Here is a 15,740-nt window from a genome sequence, read left to right on the forward strand (position 1 = left end):
TGGGCTTGATTGCTCAAGGGGGTCATACCACTGATTGTTTAAGTGAAGGTTAATGTGCAGACTTTGACGTCACGCTGTTTGGACTTTAGAGCACAGAGTTCTCAGAAACCCCATCTCCAGACAGCGATAGTGTCAACTCCCTGGAGGGACATTCAGAGCCATCTTGGTTCAAAGACATCAAGTTTGATGACAGCGACACAGAGCAGCTTGCAGATGAGACCGAGTACGCCATGCCCAGTACGTATCTGTGTGCCACTTGCTTTAGTCAGTGTTTTATCTTTGCAGCTGAAGCCTGTTTGCACGGGGTTTGGTTTTAATGAATGTAAATATGTTGCAAACTGTGGGAGATTTTTGTATTTCTACTAATTTTTTAATTGACACATGTCATCTACAAGCTCTCACATTTTACACCATATTTACCTTCATATCGTTTCTCTGCATTCCAATCTGTGTGTGTGTGTGTGTGTGTATGCATGCATCTAGACTCTGCCAGCCCCAGCAAGAGGACGTCAGTTAGCAGTTCCCATTCTGTGGTGGATAGTGACTCAGCCGCCTCTATAAACCTTAACATGGAGCAAAACAATGTCAACTTTCATGTTAAGAAGCAGTCCAAATATCCACACGTGCCTCCTGCTGCTGAGCAGAAAGGTAAATATTCCCTGCTGCGATATGTCCCGTACGTGAGGATGCTTGGCCACAGTGACATCGTCTGTCATACTTCTCATTTCCCACGAGTCCAACACTGGCTGACTGTCATGTATTTGTTCATAACTTAATCAACCTGTGTGAGGTTAATTGGTTATTCTAAATTGCCCATAGGTGTGAATATGAGTGTGAATGGTTGTCCGTCTCTTTGTGTTAGCCCTGCGACTGTCTCTGCAATGAAATTGTTTGTGAAGCAAAGTATTTATGCTGGGCAGCAGTCTGTGGTAGAAGCAGGGCCTGTTTTCTTCCACAGTGCAGATAACAAGCGAGTAATTCCACGTGCTGTCTCAGTTTTTTGCTGATGGATTTCATTTCCTGTTTTTTAGAATTTTTAACAAAAGGAAATGCCTGAGTGAAAGTCTAATAATTGTTTGGAAGTGTTTTAAAAATAACAAATTCTTTTCCTTTTTTAAACAGAATTTCTTTTGTCCGAGGATGGAGTGCAGAACATTGTCATAACTGATGCATTCATCAAAGGTGCGAACTCTGCAGCTCCTCACTGATTTAATTAGTAACTCACTGGCATATCTGACTAGGTAAGCAAACTTATTATTCTTGCCACAGAGTCTCTGTTCAACCGTCGTGTGGAGGAAAAGGCTAAAGAGATGCTGTTCACCCCGCTGGGTTGGCACCACAGCTCTTTGGATCAGCTCAGAGAGGAGAACGGGGAGAAGAAGGCCATGGAGAGGCTGCTGTGAGTGGATATGGCACCACTGTGATTATAGAGCAGCAGTGTCAAAAGTAGGGCTGCAAACCACACACTACCAGTTTGTACTCACTATTTACTTGCTGTAGAATAGTCGTTTGATATTGGTATGTAACAGATATAGATATATATTTTAACTCACAAGAAGAGGTACAAATAGATAAATAAATATAAACAAAAACACAAGTGTATCAAATTAAATCAGATGTAATTTATTATGTGCAAACCGCAGTTTGTCCATAATTTACACCATGTTCAAACATAAGCGTGTCCATAAGTGCACATGGCACCAGGACACCCTAGGCTGCAGGTCGCTGAACGATTTTGTCGATGACCAGACCTGCGGCCATATGTTCTGGTAAAGAGAGGGGCTGAGCTGTCAACTGATCGCCACCTGGTGGTGAGTTGGATCAGGTGGATGCTGGACAGACCTGGCGCACACCTAAACGTATAGCGAGAGTGTGCTGGGAACGCCTGGCAGAGGCCCCCGGTCTGCGAGATTTTGGCACTTTCGGCAGAGCTTCAACAGCTTTCCAAGGGAGACTGGGGACATTGAGTCCCAATGGCCCCTGCACTGAGCTAGAGCCGCAAGGTGGTTGGTGCCTGTCGTGGTGGTATTCCCTGAACTAAATGGTGGACACTAGAGGTGACGGGAGCCAAAAGGGTGCAGAAGTATTCCTATCGGCTTGGTTAGCCTGTGGGACTGTAGACAGCCAACCGGAAGCAGCTCAGGCAGTGACTGAATCGAAAACTCGGGTGTGGGAGGAATTCGAAGAGGCCATGGAAAAAGACTTTTGGACTGCCTTGATGAGATTCTGGCAAACCGTCAGACGACTCAGGAGGGGGAAGCGGTGCTCTGCCTGCACTGTGTATAGTGCAGGTGGAGCTCTGCTGACTTTGACTGAGAACATTGTTGGGCAGTGGAAGGAAAACTTCGAGGACCTCCTTAATCCCCCTCGTTCCAGCAGAGGGGGACAACATGTCTATCTCTGGGGACGAGGTCACTGAGGCAGTTAAACAACTCCTTGGTGGCAGAGCCCCTGGGGTGGATGACGTTCGCCCTGAGTTACTGAAGGCTCTGGATGTTGTAGGGCTGTCTTGGTTTACACGTCTCTATAATGTTGTGTGGACATCAGGGGCGGTGCCTCTGGATTGGCAGAGACCAGGGTGGTGGTTCCCATATTTAAGAAGGGGGACCGGAGGGTGTGCTGAACTGTAGGGGGATCACAATAACCGGCAATAAGTCGGACTCATTTCCGATGGTTGATGGATTCTGCCGTTTGTCACCGACCGGGCCCCGGGTAAGCGGAAGAAGATGGATGGGTGGATATAATTTATTTGTCGCCATAATTGAGACATTATTGTGCTACAACAGCCAAAATGGTAACCACAGCTGTGAACTTAACACTAAATATAACCAAAATAAAGAGAAGAATTCGGCAAAAATGAGGTAAAAAGCTCAATAAAATGCTTTGAGCATGACGGAAACTTAGGAGATATGCTTCTTACAAGTTTCTAACCACCTGCCTGTCTGTTTAGTTCAGCCAACCACAGCCACATGATGGCGCTGCTGCAGCAGCTGCTCTATAGCGAGTCGCTATCTCTGTCCTGGCGGGATATCATCGTACCCGTGGTCCGGCAGGTCGTGCAGACGGTACGGCCCGACGTTCGCAACTGCGATGACGACATGGACATCCGGCAGCTGGTCCACATCAAGAAGGTTGAAGCCAAACTGTAGTCGCAACCACTGTATTCATATTTAGTCTAATTGACTACATAAACAGTATATTCAGCTCTATGAGCAGCTGAGTTACATTCAGTTATAACTGAATCTTTATTTGTGGTTCAGATTCCTGGAGGCAAGAAGTTTGACTCAATGGTCGTAAATGGCTTTGTGTGCACAAAAAACATCGCCCACAAGAAGGTAGGGTCAACTATTGTCATCATATTGAATCTGCAGTTATATCAAGAAATACAGTAAAGGAATGTACCAGTTGTTGAATGAAATGTGTAAAGAATAGCTGATAGTTAACTGATCCGTCTGACTTGCAACCAGATGAACCCCTACATCAAGAACCCCAGAATCCTGATGCTCAAGTGTTCCATAGAGTACCTGTACAGAGAGGAGACCAAGTTTACCTCCATTGACCCCATCGTCCTACAAGTGAGTCACTCCAGCAGTGAAACAGCAGAGGAAACAAGCCTTTTCTGTGCTTTTCTGAAAGAAGCTTTCTTTGTCTCCACCTTAGGAGCGAGAGTTTTTGAAGAACTATGTGCAGCGCATCGTGGACGTCCGTCCAAACCTGGTGTTGGTGGAGAAGACGGTTTCTCGTATTGCTCAAGACATGCTGTTAGAGCATGGCATCACACTGGTCATCAACGTCAAACCGGTCAGTTTAACATCAGTTTTCCACTCAAAATATATAGTTTACTTTCTGCAGTTTTACCTTTACCGATAACAGTTTCAGTAATTGTTTCTTCTGCAGCACTGTCACAGTGGCATTAATGGTGAACTGAGAAAAAAGTATTCATATATTATGTTGTATGGCATATTTAATACACCAAGAAATAAATCAAATTCTTTCAGTTGGTAAGACAGTCACAGCTGATTGGTACAGGCATCACATCCTGCCTTAATAAATGTTGTGGAAAGGTGCTGGACATGCACGTCTAAAATAAATAACCACTGTAATGCACTTAGGTGGACACCAAGTTAAATTTGTCAAGTTTGAGATGTAGTCTGCATGTAAAAAATGGATGTAGCCATGACGACTGACCAAATCACAACAACAGTCGCCTTGAGCTGCTTTTTATTGTAAGGTAAAGACCCTACAATAACACAACCCCAATAACCACATGACCCCTGTGAAATAGCACTAGGCGACACTGGATCTGAGAGGGAGATGCCTGTGACCATGTAAACGTTGGCAATTGTAACACATAACTTGTTGATCACAAGCTGGGACAGCGCCAAAGCACACCATGTATCCTGTCTTCCTGTACTCTAAGGGGAAATTGTTTACTGAGGTCATAGATCAAAGGAGCCGAAGGGTCGTTTTCCCGTAGACGTCGGTATAACCAGATTTCTTTTTGCAACCAGAGAAATTACCCTCTACTGTCTTTTTCTTAACTTTTGAGACTCATCTTTCTCCATCTTTGGTATAAAGTCTGTGCTGTGAGATGAAACAATTGAAGTAAATACTAATAACAGGAAAGAATAAACCCGTTCTCCTTATGGCGTTCATCAGCGTCGTCAGCTTTGTACTTAATATTTGTGGCATTTCACTTGTGTAGGTAACCCTCCAATGTATTTACCACAGTTCATTGGTTTTCTTTGCTCAAGTTGGTGGTCTGATCAGTCTCCTGCCTCAATGTTGGGATTAATGTAACTTGTTGTCCTCTCACTTCACATTGCTAGTGTATAATGTACGTGGTCACCTCATTGCTTCTTGACTTTTCTTGTGTGTATGCCCTTTTTCTCTGATTCATACATTTTAAAGAAACAAAGCTTGGTCTGGAACATCAGCATCATCTAATGGACCTGCTAGAAATGTCTTTGAGGAGATGTCTTTGGTGAAGTGTTCATTTTTTTCCTGCTTTTTAGCAAGTTTTGGACAGAGTGAGTCGTATGACTCAGGGAGACCTGGTAATGTCCATGGACCAGCTCCTCACCAAACCTCGTCTGGGGACCTGCCACAAGTTCTACATGCAGCCCTTTATACTGGCAAACAGTAAGAAGCACACACTCCTCTCAGTGGACCCTGCTCCAATGATCGGGCACGCTCTCATTCTTTCTCTTTGTCCTTCCAGGTGAGGTGAAGACATTGATGTTCTTTGAGGGCTGCCCTCCTCATCTTGGATGCTCCATAAAACTGCGTGGGGCTTCAGAGTACGAGCTGGCCAGGGTGAAGGAGATCATCATGCTGATGGTATGCGTGGCCTACCACTCCCAGCTGGAGATCTCGTTCCTCATGGATGAGTTCGCCATGCCGCCCAGCTTGGCTCAAAGCACCTCGTTCCCCTGTCTGCTGGAAGGCGCCGCTGCTTCAGAGGAAGAGGCAGATGGAGAGAGGCCAGGGAGCGAGAGCAATGAAGAGAGCCCAGGGAAAACTGCAGGAAGTGAAGATTCTGCATCTGCAGCACAGACCGAGGACGAAGGGCTTCCCTTAGACTCTTCATCTAAAAATGGAGAAGTAGAAGGTCTCCAAGACAAACTGAACCCAAAGTCACCTACTCCATCTGTCCAAAAGGACGAGGCACCTGCAGAGACGAGGACCTCCTCTCCATTTTCCAGCCCCCCTGCACCGCCCTTGTCTGTGTCCCCTCCATTCCTCATGGAAGAAGACCAAGAGATGACAGGCTCCGACACGCTGATCGCAGCATCTGATGGGGATATGGGGGGAGAGGGAACGCTGGTCAAGCAGGAGTCATTAGGTTTAGAGGATGGTGAAGGATCAGAGACACCGACTCCCAAGTTGTTCAGAGACCCCCTGCAGGATGACACAGGGATGTTTGTTGCAGAGCAGGTGGCTTCATCTGATGACCGCCTGAAGTCCATCTCTGCAGTGTTCAAGCAGGAGCTCAAGGACGTCATCCTGTGCATTTCTCCCTTCATCACATTTAAAGAACCATTCCTTCTCACACCAGCTGGCATGCACTGCCCCAGCAGGGACTACTTTCCTGAGCAGGTACCTTAGTTTACTTAGTTTCCTGTGTGCACTTTGGCACTGTTTCCTAATTTTTCCCTGATTCGCAGACCACTAATTTGAGTTTTCCACGCCTCGTAGGTCTACCTTTCTCCTCTCCTCAACAAGGACCTGAAGGAACTGGACGTGCGCAGAAAACGGCAGCTCCTTAAAGACTCAGCCCCCTCCTCCCTGGTTGGAGGACAGACCAACGGTGTTGTGCAGCCGAGGCCCATTGAGTTCCTGCCTTGCCACAATCTGACCAGCACCCGCATTGTAGAGCAGCTGAGCAATAGTCAGAATTTGGCCGAGATGTTGGCGGACTACAGAGCAAAGGGGGGTCGCATCCGGCAGAGAGAAACCAGTGACCCCTTCAACTCTGCCACAGCTGCTGCCAGTAGCCAGAGCCGGGGGGCTGATATACCAGGCAAACCATCAGTGAAGAGCGAAGGAGAAGAGGAGAGGCCGAGCAAACAGAGCGAGATGAACTGGGCCCCCAAGGTGAGCAACGTAAGGCCGATCATTCTTCACCAGAACAGAATTTCAAATCTGACACTGCCAAGCACAGTGAGACACTATTTCTTTAGCCTCCATATATTTATAACTTCTGAGAAATTATGGATGCTTGTGTGATGTGTATTTACTGTCTGAACAAAAACATGTCCATATATGGGGCTATATTGATACAAACGGTCTAATCATTTAAAATATTTTCTCACCACGCACCAAATTTAAATCAGAGGAAATGCAAAGAAAAATGTGGGTTTAGTGCACAAGATTCTGTATTTGCCCTATTTGGGAATATCTGTCTTTGTGAAATTTTAGTGAATTGACAGTTGGAGGTTTAATGAACTGCAGTAATGCAAACACACACTGTGGGCTCAAAAGTAGGGCTGTGCGATATGACCAAAATCTCATATCCCGATATAAGACATTCACCGTCTCGACAACGATATATATCACAAAACTTTTACATTTTCTGTAAATTCTGTGAATCTCGGGCAGCTCGACTTGTGTGAAGTATTTTCAGCTGGGTGTCGTGTACCTGGAGTCGAGTGTTACATAAGTTGAAACAGCCGCAGTTTTCTTTGTATTTATTACATGGCGTGCTGCGGGGAAAAGCCTGTTCTAAGGTTTATTTTTTAGCACCTGACGGCTCTTTTTAGCTTCTCCGTAAACACTCTGCATAGTATTTGAAAAATCTCAACAGGATCTTCAGCTTTATTGTGAAAGGTTCATGTGGAAAATAAACAAGCAGCCACGCGATGGTTTTACCATTGTTGTTGCTAACGACAACACATGAAAACAGTGGCTTGTCCGTCCGTAGTGTGGTGATATTAAATATAAGAGAAAGAGAGAACTTTAAGAAATTCTACAGTGACCATCAAAACCATGAAAAAATATTACCGTAAACAAACGATAGCGTAATGTGAAACGATAGACGTTTTCATATCGTCATCCGATATATATCTTTATATCAAACAGCCCTACTCAAAAGTATTGGGCGAGACCTTCTTTGAATTCAGGTTTTTGCAGTTTGTAAACATACGCAGCAGACCCAGTGGCATTTTGATACTTTTTATTAATACTTCGACTAGTGCTGGGCGATATGGAAAAAATATTTATCACGATATGAATTATTTTATATCACGATAGCGATATATATCACGATATACCACCTGACCTGTGGTCATCTGGAAAGTATGCAGTCTTTAAACAGCGAGTGGAGAGGGTGCAGTCTTTGTTTTGAGTTACCGTAAAGCATGTCGCAAATCCGGGTGCACGTAAAGCAGCACCATGTTGCAAAACCACAAGACGAAGTTTCTTTGCGAAAAATATCATTTTTTTATACTTTTAACTTTATGCAAGAGAAAATAGAGCCAGAGCTCATCTTTACATTTTACATGCTGTAGTGCCATTTGTGGGAGCATTTCAAGTTGCTATACATCAATACAACTGTTATAGCCCAAATTTTAATAATATGTATGCATTAAGTCCATAGTAACTACATAAATTGCAAAAAAGTGCAATAAACTACAAAAAAATTGAAAATCGTTATTGTTTTTTTTTTACATACATTTCTAGTTAGAGAAATTTAAGAGGCTTATCCCTCAAAACTGTAAATACAAAAAAGTTGCACAAAATAGTTTCCAACCACGAGAAATTTATTTTGAGTGTCTTCATAGTTTTATTTTTGAGATACACTAATTTTTATATACTACAGGAAAAATGAAAATAAATGTTATAATGCAAATTTGCAAAGAACAGCATGTGCATCAAAATAAACTATTTCCAACAGTGTAATTTGACTTCTAAGCATCCCAGAAACGATACAGAAAAGCATAAAGTCAAACATGACTTTTAAAAACACCAACATAGGCTTTGAAGGTAAAAAACTACATTTTGCGCGAAAATGACGTCACTTCCGGTTTCGGACAGGTAATGGCGGACATGCGATAGTTCGCGCTGACTTATATTCCAACGTAGGAAGTGTTATGAACAGCTGATCGGATCGGCAAAGCGTGTTTCTGGAATATTATGTTTTTGTTGCTGGAAGTGCTTTTTATGCAATTTTTGCAAAGCTATATGTGGAAGGAAACCGTGACCTAGGACAAGCTGATGGAATAAGATGTAAGTACAACTCCTACGGTTTCATATGCAAAAAAAATTATTGCGCTACCTTACGTGGTTCCAGTTCTACAGGGATTTAAAAATAGTTAGGCAAAACGGAGTGTGCCTGCTCCGACCGGTTGTAAAGCGTTAATGATATATTTTATGTAATAATTTATAAAATTAGGGTTAGAAACGATAGAGGACAAATAGCACGATAGACACTTTTCTATCGTCCACACGATATATATCGTCATATCGCCCAGCACTACCTTCGACGGTTGCTGTAATACACACAGAGCTGCAGCTCTCCCGCTGCCAGCTCAACATAACGACCACAACCACAGGACCCAGTACAATATTTAATTCGGCAGGGCGTGATTGCGGATGCCGTGCGTGTGCGTCCGCCTCCTCTGCACGGCACCGCAGGCCACGCCCCGCCACACAGTTCAGTTTAGGTATTTAAAATCAAGCAGCTGGCAACAGTGTCTGTCATTACAAGCATTTGTAAAAGAATGGGTGATTCTAAAGAGTTTGCTGAATTAGAGTGTGATACTGTAACATGATGCTACTGTCGCCACAGGTCAGTTTGTGAAATGTCTTTCTTTCTAGATATTTTACAATCAATGCTTTGAGTAGTATTATTGCAGACTGGATGCATGTAGGAACTAAAGCAACGCTGCCAAGACGTGGCAGACCCTATAAAGATACAGACGGAGTCACTGAGCGCTGACATCATAGTAAAAGTAAAGGCTGTGTTCCAAACTGCTTCTGACATTGACATCATCACAAAACCGTGCATGGGAGCTCCATGTCATGGGTTTTCATGGCTGAGCAGCATCTGTAGACGTCATGTGTAGGTGTCCCAGTACTTTTGACCATATAGTATATTTGTAGTACACATTGCTCAGCGTTATGCTTGATGCTGTCACTGGTTCGTGTGTTTAGCTGCCTGTCTGTAGGGGTATTAGAAACGGCTGAACTGATGTGCAACAGCACATTCAAGGGAACCTTTTAGTAGAAAGTGCCTTTGCATCCCAATTGCACTGCTGAGCCAGGACTTCTCAGCTTTGATTTAAGAAGTGTATCGAGGTGTGTGAACTTATTCTTTACTTTTCTCATCCTCAGCTGGACTGCCTGAATCCCATCAACCATCAGAGGTTGTGTGTGCTTTTCAGTAGTTCATCTATTCAGTCCAACAATGCACCCAACCCCTGTGTCAGCCCATGGTAAACCGCTCATACAGCGATAACCTGTAAATAAGATCCGAAATAAAAGAGAGAACTTGGAGTCACTGCCCTGTGTTTGTCAACAGGATTGTCACGATGGAGTTTTATGGCAAGAACGACCTCTCTCTGGGTGTTTTCCTGGAACGATATTGTTTCAGGTACGACGACGAAGAAGTGCCTTAGATTAATGAGATGAGATTTAAAAAGTGGGATTCATGGAACATGTTGTAATGTATTTGTGTGGGTGTTCACCTGCAGGCCATCCTACCAGTGCCCCAGCATGTTCTGTGAGACTCCCATGGTGCATCACATCCGTCGGTTTGTGCACGGCAACGGCTGCGTGCAGATTGTGTTGAAGGAGCTGGACTCCCCTGTGCCTGGTTATCAGCACACAATTCTCAACTACTCCTGGTGCCGAATCTGCAAGCAGGTCAGTAACAGTTCAGATAGACCATCTGGGGCCTTTCTGTGTGTGTGTGTGTGTGTGTGTGTGTGTGTGTGTGTGTATTTTCCATTGTCAAGCTTAAAGTGTCCTCTGCTGTGTTTGTATCTTAGGTGTACTCTGCCAAATGTGATGCCACTAAAAATTCCACTATTTATAATGAATGAATGAAATTGGTGACTCGGGTCTAACGATGCTTCTCTTCTCTCTCTGTAGGTGACACCAGTGGTTCCTCTCTCCAATGACTCGTGGTGTATGTCTTTTGCCAAATACCTGGAGCTTCGGTTCTATGGTCACCAGTACTCCAGACGGGCTAATGCAGAGCCCTGCGGGCACTCCATCCACAAAGACTACCACCAGTACTTCTCATATAACCAGATGGTGGCTTCCTTCAGGTAGTCATTCACACTACTGCATGAAATCCAATAGTGTCAAACAACAAATGGGTCAGAAAACAGAATGCGATGATCTCATGAATCTCATAAAACCTGTATTTTATTCACAGTTTACATGACGTTTACACCAAGAAAATGTTGCATGTTAAATGTGATGTCAGCAACATGTCTGGAAACCTGTTTGACATCCACTCTTCTTTTAACAACAGTTCTTAAATGTTTCTTAAATGTAACTGAGGAGAACAGTTGCTCAGCAGCCTTCTTTGTCCTATTTTTCATTTCACGATGAGCCAAATGTTTTCAGTAGGTGAAGGTTCTGGACTGCAGGCAAGCCAGTCCAGCACCCGGACTCTATACTACGAAGCTATACTGTTGTAATACATGCAGTATGCAGTTCACTATTGTCTTGCTGCAATATGCAAGTAATTCCCTGCAGAAGACCCGCTCTCTAAAACCTGTATATACCTTTCCCGATGTGAAAGCTGCCAATTCCAGGTTACCTTTTGGATTTGTCTGACTCCAGAACAGTCGTCCCCCCCCCCCCCCCCCCCCCGAGTATTTTTAAACAAGCTTTGAGCTCTGGCTGTGGCTTTTGTTTAGCTTCTGCATTGTGTGATAGAGTTGTGTTTGTGGATGGCATGGTGAGCTGAGTTCACAGACGTGCAGTGACAGAATCATGCCTGTTTTTAACGCAGGGCCTCTGAGGACCTGAAGATCACAGGCATCCAGTATTGATTTTCTTAATAAAACAATGACGAAACACACACGTTTGACAATAATATACATTACACCACATCTCAACATAGACAATACAGCTACTAAAGTACACAGACACACAAAAAGTCACATTTCAGTAATTTGTTAATGTTGTTCAATCCCTTTTAAATCCAGTTTATAGGTTAATTGTGTTATCCACCTCCAATACTCCATGGCCCTATAACTGTTTGTTTGCTTGTTTGCATGATCTGATTACTTCTTTGTAGCAATAGTAATTCTGATAAACACATAATACACAAATAGCACCAGAAACTGTACATATCCTTACCTTAGAATTACCACAGTCCATATTTACTATTTATTGATAATATCTATGATAATAACCAGGAGTTTGGTTTTAATGTAATAATTATTTACACATGCCTATTCATTTAAGTTAAAGTGTATTTGTATAAATGGTTCACAACAATTAAAGCACTTTTTATGACAACAGTTTCAAATACGGGACTCTGTTTTTTCCCGTTTCTTCAGCTACACGCCTATAAAGTTGTTGGAGATTTGTCTTCCTCGGCCCAAGATCTTCATCAGGAACCTGGGACCATCCAAAGCCAACCTGCAGCAGGACCTGAAGGACTTCACTCAGAAGTAAATACCACTGACTGAGCTTCAGCTCAAGAAATGAGTGTATTTCTACCACTACCTCCTACTTAACAGCTGTAATGTTAAGAGAATCCCACATATCAGATCTGATACCTCAACTTCAGATATTTTATATGACTATTATGGAGGGCTACCCTTTAGATTGTTACGGTTTTTACTTACTTAAACACTGGAACAAGGTCTCAGTGCATGAGGTAGTGGTGTAGTAGCATGTTTACAGTAACCTGACTATCCCCCCCCTCCCCCAGAGTGACACAGGTGTACTTGGCCATCGATGACCGCCTCACATCCCTGAAAACTGAAACCTTCAGTAAGACACGTGAAGAAAAGATGGAGGACCTTTTCGCTCAGAAAGATGTAGGTTCTCCCCACATCAGCATCTCTTGTTGCAGGGTGTGTCTTGGGCTCATGTTGGTATTTGTGTGCAGATGGAAGAGGCAGAGCTGCGGAGCTGGATCGAAAAGCTTCAGGTTCGACTGCAGGTGTGCGGCTCAGATTCTCCTCAGCAGCTGCAGGCTGTTCTCGAGTCGCTGGTGGTGAAGAAACAGAGTCTGTGCGAGATGCTGCAGTCCTGGAACAGCAGGTGAGAGTCGGAGAATATGTGACATGTGCTTTATTACATCATGCATGCGATAAAAATGTCATGTCACCATAGCAACACCAACACTTGGTTTTAATCCTGATTTCATACTTTCAGACTTCAGGATTTGTTCCAGCAGGAGAAAGGCAAGAAGCGCTTGTCTGTACCCCCCAGCCCAGGCAGACACAGGCCAAACACCACTGACGACAGCAAGGTCTGTAGCATCATTCAGTCAATGTTTGCATGCACTTCACTCAGTAACCCGTTTGCTTTACACGCTGTGTAGTCAGAGACCTGGGCTGGTCTTTGCTTTGCATACAACACCTGCTGTTTGTGTTTTGGTGGCATCAGTGTCACACATGGCTGCACACCCTCAACTTCTTAACCATGTAAAGTCTTTTTCTTATTACATAATGTTTTATTACTGTGATGTAATATTATTGACTATAGTGACAGGAGTCAGCATCAGTATTGGGACACTGTGGATGGATCCTGCATCCAAAACTCAACCTAAAAATCTGAGTTTACAGCTATTCACAGAACACAGGTTTTCAAAGTGTGAGGGACACGTGAAAGGCACGTTTATAAAGGTTATTGTTAATAATCCGGTTTCTGTTGAAGGTTCCTAAAGTGAATTCTTCTCCACATCTTCTTCCTCACTATGTAACTTGACAAAAAACCAATTAGAATGAACTTGAGGCATTCTTTGTTTTGTTTGTGGGTTTGAACAAAGCTTAGATTGTAGCTCCGTGGTCCCCGTACATGAGATATAACAATAATCTTTCTGTGTTTTAATAGAGTGCTGTGGAGTCCTCCCCTCGTAACCCATCACCGGTGGTACAAAATGGTGAGAAAGGTGAGTTACTGCTTTACTGAGTGTGCTTTTGTGACTTTTGTAAAGTATGTATTAATGTGAAGTCTTCACTTTACAATGTAAATCACCTGGAGCTGACTGTTGTTGTGTTTTGGCGCTATAAAAACACAACAGAATTGAATTCAATTGTTTGGATTTCAGATAATAAATAAGGCTTTGGGGGTTTGTGTGTTTGTTTAGATTTGACAGTTTTATTTAAAAAGAACCAGTGCGATACTTCGTGCATATTGTCCCAGGAGTCCCAAGCATTTACGTTACAAGACGGTAGTGTCCCAAAAGGTTGATTCTGTTCATCGACGTTTTCAGTGGGAGAAACGTTTCGTCACTCATCCAAGTGACTTCTTCTGTCTCAGCTGACTGCAGGTTTCCCCAATCTTGTAAACATTTACATATAATGATCCAGGAAGTGACCTCACAGCCCATTGTTCATTCAGTGCTGCTAGTTTCAGTCATTGCGTAAATGTACTGTTTATAAGGTTGGGGAGACCTGCAGTCAGCTGAGCGTTTCTCCCACTGAAAGATGAACTAACCCTTTACTTACCTGGATGATTGAGCCTGCATCAAGACGAGAAGCTAGTGTCCTCTTGAGGGGAGGTGTAGGCAATCCATTTCTTCCACTTTTGTAAAACGTTATTTCCTTTCTTAGCGACAGAGTCATCTTCTCCATTAAAAAGATGTCCCTCCCTCACTAGACTTGGAAGGTTAGGTTTATACCAGAGCAGCCAATCAAAATAAATCTGCCATAAAGGGAGTGGAAAGTGACAAAGAAGTAAGGGAGGGGCTTCACCAGGGCATAGTAGGATTGTTTTTAAATTGTCAGTCGTGAAAAGCTGCTCTAGTAAAGCTTTAAGATATGAAGCTGGAAATAATAATCGGTCTCGTTTAAAGTAGAGCTGAGTTAAAATGACAGGAAAGAAAGAAAGAAAGAAAGAAAGAAAGAAAGAAAGAAAGCATGTAAATATAAAAGTCGGGGATCGTCATGGTAAAAGCTCCGTTTCCTTTTAACTCTTCGGCCCATAAAGACGACATTTGACGATCTCGTTGTACCCCTTAATAACGGAGTTAAACACCTTTGACACATATCAATAAAGATGTGCTTTGACGACCATTAGAATAGTTTTCGCGGTTGTCCACGGGTAACTGCGTAGGCAGAGACCACCCTCACTAACTCCTGATGCAAAGCAGCCATCGCGTCCTGTAGACGGCCTGAAATATGAAAAACTGCTCAGTTCAGAAAAGAACTTCAAGGGGTGAAGAGTTGAGCCCCGAAACAGCCAGAAGACTCCTAACTGAACTTTCTCACATGTAGCTTGAGGCATGCTTTAGCAATGATCAGTCAAATGGTGGAGTGAATGGAGCGACTGCTGAAACCAGTAAAAGGCTTGTTTGTTTTCTGAACTGGTTGGAGGCGAGACAGCAACTTTTTTTTATTCATGTCAGAAAGCTTTGAGATTTCAGAAGTTAAAAGCATAAATGATTTTTTTCTACAATTTCCAGGTTAGGGTGAGATCTGCTCAATCATGTTAAACCTTACTCAGTGAAGCTGTTTTTTCGTCCCCTCTCTTGTCTGGCAGAGGACCGTCACCTCAGTACGCTGTCCTCCTCCACTGTTTCCTCCTTGCTGCCATCACCAGGAGATCCTGGAGCCGAGCCGGTCACACCTGTCCCCTCCTTTATCGAGCAGGACTCTGTCAGCATGTCAGAAGGTTCGCACTCCTCCTCTAATCTTTATCGTATTTCGTGCACCGTTACCCCTGCTCTACATGTTGTGTGTGTGATCACTTTCAGACGTCTTTGACGGACACCTGCTGGGCTCCACTGACAGCCAGGTGAAGGAGAAATCCACCATGAAAGCAATCCTCGCCAACTTCCTCCCTGGAAACAGCTACAATCCCATCCCTTTCCCATTGTAAGTACTGTGCTCCAGGTCTGTCGTCCACTTAGTCACTGATCACATATTGGCTGAACTGAAGTGGTAGATATATTAGACACTTGTATAATAAACAATACCTCAAGTAACCAGTAGGAAAAATAATGTACTGTACTTAAAAGATGGACAAAGCCACTATGACATAACCCATTTGTGTCTGGACTGGAGATTTTGTAGACTCGGCGTTAGCATTTTAGCTTCCATTAT

General features: G+C 43.6%; 1 protein-coding gene across 9 annotated transcripts in view; it reads left to right on the forward strand.

Annotated features, from left to right (window-relative positions):
- Window positions 1-15,740, forward strand: part of pikfyve (phosphoinositide kinase, FYVE finger containing) — a 35,102-nt gene that overhangs the window by 14,611 nt on the left and 4,751 nt on the right. For 5 of the 9 annotated variants that reach the window (XM_025903980.1, XM_025903977.1, XM_025903979.1 and 2 more), the window contains 22 exons: window positions 90-237; window positions 484-648; window positions 1,123-1,182; window positions 1,270-1,399; window positions 2,951-3,131; window positions 3,261-3,335; window positions 3,468-3,575; window positions 3,661-3,801; window positions 5,016-5,142; window positions 5,222-6,099; window positions 6,199-6,606; window positions 9,835-9,935; window positions 10,022-10,093; window positions 10,194-10,365; window positions 10,594-10,772; window positions 12,021-12,134; window positions 12,398-12,506; window positions 12,578-12,732; window positions 12,847-12,943; window positions 13,528-13,585; window positions 15,178-15,309; window positions 15,392-15,512. In XM_025903980.1, the coding sequence (XP_025759765.1) occupies window positions 90-237; window positions 484-648; window positions 1,123-1,182; window positions 1,270-1,399; window positions 2,951-3,131; window positions 3,261-3,335; window positions 3,468-3,575; window positions 3,661-3,801; window positions 5,016-5,142; window positions 5,222-6,099; window positions 6,199-6,606; window positions 9,835-9,935; window positions 10,022-10,093; window positions 10,194-10,365; window positions 10,594-10,772; window positions 12,021-12,134; window positions 12,398-12,506; window positions 12,578-12,732; window positions 12,847-12,943; window positions 13,528-13,585; window positions 15,178-15,309; window positions 15,392-15,512 (3,731 nt within the window). The remainder of the gene's footprint in view (window positions 1-89; window positions 238-483; window positions 649-1,122; window positions 1,183-1,269; window positions 1,400-2,950; window positions 3,132-3,260; window positions 3,336-3,467; window positions 3,576-3,660; window positions 3,802-5,015; window positions 5,143-5,221; window positions 6,100-6,198; window positions 6,607-9,834; window positions 9,936-10,021; window positions 10,094-10,193; window positions 10,366-10,593; window positions 10,773-12,020; window positions 12,135-12,397; window positions 12,507-12,577; window positions 12,733-12,846; window positions 12,944-13,527; window positions 13,586-15,177; window positions 15,310-15,391; window positions 15,513-15,740) is intronic. The other 4 variants (XM_025903978.1, XM_003456271.5, XM_003456270.5 and 1 more) reach the window with 2 other exon arrangements.

This window comes from Oreochromis niloticus, linkage group LG16 (assembly GCF_001858045.2).
Source record: "Oreochromis niloticus isolate F11D_XX linkage group LG16, O_niloticus_UMD_NMBU, whole genome shotgun sequence".
Lineage (NCBI taxonomy): Eukaryota > Metazoa > Chordata > Actinopteri > Cichliformes > Cichlidae > Oreochromis > Oreochromis niloticus.